At 36.9% G+C, this 3,861-nt stretch overlaps 1 protein-coding gene across 1 annotated transcript in view; it reads right to left on the reverse strand.

Moving 5' to 3' along the window:
• Window positions 1–1,132: 1,132 nt before the first annotated feature.
• Window positions 1,133–3,861, reverse strand: part of CDH2 (cadherin 2, type 1, N-cadherin (neuronal)) — a 325,309-nt gene continuing 322,580 nt past the window's right edge. Inside the window, exon 16 of the mRNA XM_006835040.1 lies at window positions 1,133–2,553. Coding sequence (XP_006835103.1) covers window positions 2,347–2,553 — 207 coding nt within the window. The 3' untranslated portion in view covers window positions 1,133–2,346. The remainder of the gene's footprint in view (window positions 2,554–3,861) is intronic.

A 3,861-nucleotide genomic window follows, 5' to 3' on the forward strand; every position in this document is an offset into this window, starting at 1 on the left:
GAGGCACAGTCTAAGAACCAATTGTTGAAAAGACCATTCCAATTAGTGCGTTCAGTAATCCTGGAAATTCCCAGTGGCAAGCTTTGGTTTTTGATGATTAGAGAAGTAACAAGAACGTGTTGCCTAGAATGAATCAATAGAAAAGTAAATTTCACAGTCTAATATAAAATAACCTTTATGTTAATCAAAACCATATGGAGTTGATTAGAGGCAATATACTGTGTATGTGTTTTTCCAAGTGTACATCCTAAGAATATATGGTGCAGTAATGAGAGTCCTGGTGTAGTAATGTCGGATAAGCACTGGACTGCAAGGTCAGTTTGAACCGCTAGGCGGCAGTTCAAACTCACTAGTCGCTCCTTGGAAACCCTATATGGGCTCACTATGAGTCGGAACCGACTCGACGGCACTTAACAACAACGACGACTATGAAACAAACATAAAAAACAACAATGAGAGCTCCCTTTCTAGTGTGTTCAAATTCACTTATGAATCATAATGAAATACATGAAGAAATTTGCAATACTTAGTAAGATCATTTGCTTTTATTGTCCTCTATAACTTCATGAAGCAAAAGCAACTGGTCAAGGGAGTGAATAAAAGCCAACCAAATTTTAAATGTGTTTCACTAGATAGATCGAAGAATGGCTTCCAAGAATTGTGTGTGAGAACTCAAGGTGTCAGCTACAGTTTCCGGAACCCATTTGATTGGCTTATAATTCTGTGCCCATTTGATTGGCTTTCTCTGTGCTGCTGGTGGAAAGGAAAAAGCTTATTAGACAGAATCAGCATAGCCATTAGCTTGAGCCAAGACAGATGAAAACATCTAGTCATTTTAAGAATTACACCAAAGTTCACAGGCGTGACAGTATGCGATTTTCTATGACCACCACTTAAGAGTATTCCTGCCTGGCCTGTTGTTGTTGCTCTTCTATGATGATGAGGAGATCCAAACTGATTCTCTCGGGTGCTCACTGTCCCCAGTTGCTGTGTTCAGGCTGCCACTGCTAAATAGGGCAAGACCAAACGCATACTTTTGTACTGTGATTCTTAAGGACAGTCCAATATTGGGATTTTCACCACATTCAAAGCAGCTCAAGTAGAAATGAAAAAGGTCAAACCAGTCACCAGATCCAAAATTAGCATTTTATTCAGAACGCTGGGGTCAGAGGTGTGTCATTTATATTCTGGTACACAATACAGAGGCAACGCTGTTGTCAGAAGTCTCGCTCCCATTTAAAAGCTTTTTTTTTTTTTTTCTCCCCCTTTTTGTTTTTTGTTTTTTTTTTAAAAACACACAGTAGTGCCACCAGTGTCAGACCACCCCTTTCACTCCTTTTCTTTTCTTTTTTTTTTTTTTTTTAAACTTTTTTTGGTACAAATTATGTAAAACATTTGTGCTAAGAACTTCTCGCCCTCCCCAAACAAACAAACAAACAAAAAAATCAAAAATAAAAAAAAAATTAAAAATTGAGTATTCTAACTACAGCTCAACAATTGAATCAAATGTCACTTTTTTTTTGTAAATACTTTATCCATAACGAAAGATATAAACATGCAAAAAACCTGAATCCATAGTCCAAATAATACATACACATGTTCTGAAGTCTGTACTTCTCCATAGACTATGCCAATTAAACATTATGTACACATACTATTTTTACAGTGAAGTGGAAAAAATACAGTAAATAAAAAAGTGTACATGAATTAAGACCAAATGTGTCTAACATTCTAGTTTATGAAAAAATTCCATTTTGCTACAAATTGGTGATATGAAAACTCCCTTTATTTGCAACCAGCTGCGTAAGTTTTTAAGATTTTAGTGGGAAAAAATCTAAAGTCTAAAACTAGAAGCAATGTACATTTATCCAATCTCTTGGTCTCATTCCCCAAGATAATAAAATCGCTCCATGAGTTTTTTGTTTAATTCTGTATTTTAATAAAAGCAAATGCAATAATGTAACAAAAGCATGTTGAAGCATATCATGGTTTAACTTACTGCTCCCGCCACAAAATATTTTGTCTTTTACTTATCGTTTCAGAAATCAGTACCATTAAAGCCTTAAACATAAAACTAATTCCAATCTGAAAAAGGTACAAAAAGGCACATAAAATCCCAGTGCTTCTGTACTGTAAAATTCAAGTGTAACTGAGCTCAGTGTTTTTCCAAACAGTATTGGATCAGTGATATTCCCTCTGAGCCCAAATTGGTTTGCAGCCTATGCCAAAGCCTCCAGCAAGCACTGTGCTAGTAGACTACAAAGTTAAAGCCTAGCTTCTGTATGCTTTTTGGGAATATCAGTTGAAATGTTTGTACTTGTCCAAAAACCAAGTTCACCCTGAAGTTCAGTCGTCACCTCCACCATACATGTCAGCGAGTTTCTTGAACCGTGGCCCCCAGTCGTTGAGATAATCATAGTCCTGCTCACCACCGCTACTGGAGGAATTTAGGGAGCTCAAGGACCCAGCAGTGGAGCCACTGCCTTCATAGTCAAAGACTAAGAGGGAGTCATAGGGTGGAGCTGTGGGATCATTGTCGGCAGCTTTAAGGCCCTAAAATTAGGAAAAAAAAGAAAGAAAAATAATTAAAAGAGGACTACTAGCACATTTTCAATCTTTCCTGCAACATAAAGATTATAGTTATCACCACGCTGGTAAATTGGACAAAATCATGCATTTTTCCTCTGCAAAGCAACACTTATAAAGAGTCTAGTTCCTTGAGGCCAGGGTTCATGACAGCCCGAACTCACTGTGCCATACAGCTGATTCCGACTTATGGCAGCCCCATATAGGACAGAGTAGAATTGCTCCTTAGGGTTTTGGTAAATGTTTAGGGAAGCAGATAGCCTCATGTTTCTTCCATGGAGCACTTGTGGTTACCAGTCTAAGGCTTAGCCCACAGCACCATCAGGGCTCCTTGGCATATGATGGAAGGTGGTGGATTGGAGAATATGTTTGACAGGACATGGAAATGAATGGCCAAATGCATGGATTTGAGAAGAGAGGACCTTAAATAATATAATCTGCAGAGTTTGACTGCTAGTTGTTTTCGTCTTTTTTTTTTTTTCGCTCTCTTAAATTTTATAAACTAAACTATATCATGGTAATTACTATAGAAATCAATTCATTCATTAGTTCAACAAGCATTTGTAGAAACAGCTACGACTATGGACAAGAAGACTGATGAGTGCATCTGTGCCTATGGGGAAAGATCAGTTCTGAATGCGCAAGTATTGGTATTAAAGAGTACATGAAATAGTTCACACCACTTTGAAATCATGTTCACAATGTTAGGGAATTTTAACAATTAGCATGTTGAAGGGAAATTATATGCAAAGAGAAGGACACAGAAATGAGGGTACTGTGGTATTTCAAAATCTTACAATCCTGCCCAACAGGCATTAATGCAGCATGAAACAAATGATAAAGAAATAGCAAAAATAATAAGTTTGAACAAAAATCATAGGGTGCAGAAAAACAGATTCATTCAGTATAATATTAAGAGCTAGGAGGAGTTCAAAGAGAAAGTGGCATTGTATTTGACCTGAAAATGTAAGTATATCAATGGAAAAATAAAAACAGAACAAATGTGATTACAATATAACAACAGTTAGTCATTAAATCATTTAAGTTTTAACATTAGAGAAAATATAAAATTCATTGAAAAAGATATAAACAGGCATTATTATTATATTAAGAATAAGGTGGGGAGAACAAACAAGATGGCAGATTGGGTAGAAGTGCAGTGAGGAGCTCTGTCAGCAACAACACAGAAAACCGGACCAAGCAGGCTCAGGGGATGGTCCCAGAACTCTAAACCACATATAAAGGAATATTTAGAAAGTTGGAAGGCTTACAGCC

This window comes from Chrysochloris asiatica, unplaced genomic scaffold (assembly GCF_000296735.1).
Source record: "Chrysochloris asiatica unplaced genomic scaffold, ChrAsi1.0 scaffold00015, whole genome shotgun sequence".
NCBI lineage: Eukaryota > Metazoa > Chordata > Mammalia > Afrosoricida > Chrysochloridae > Chrysochloris > Chrysochloris asiatica.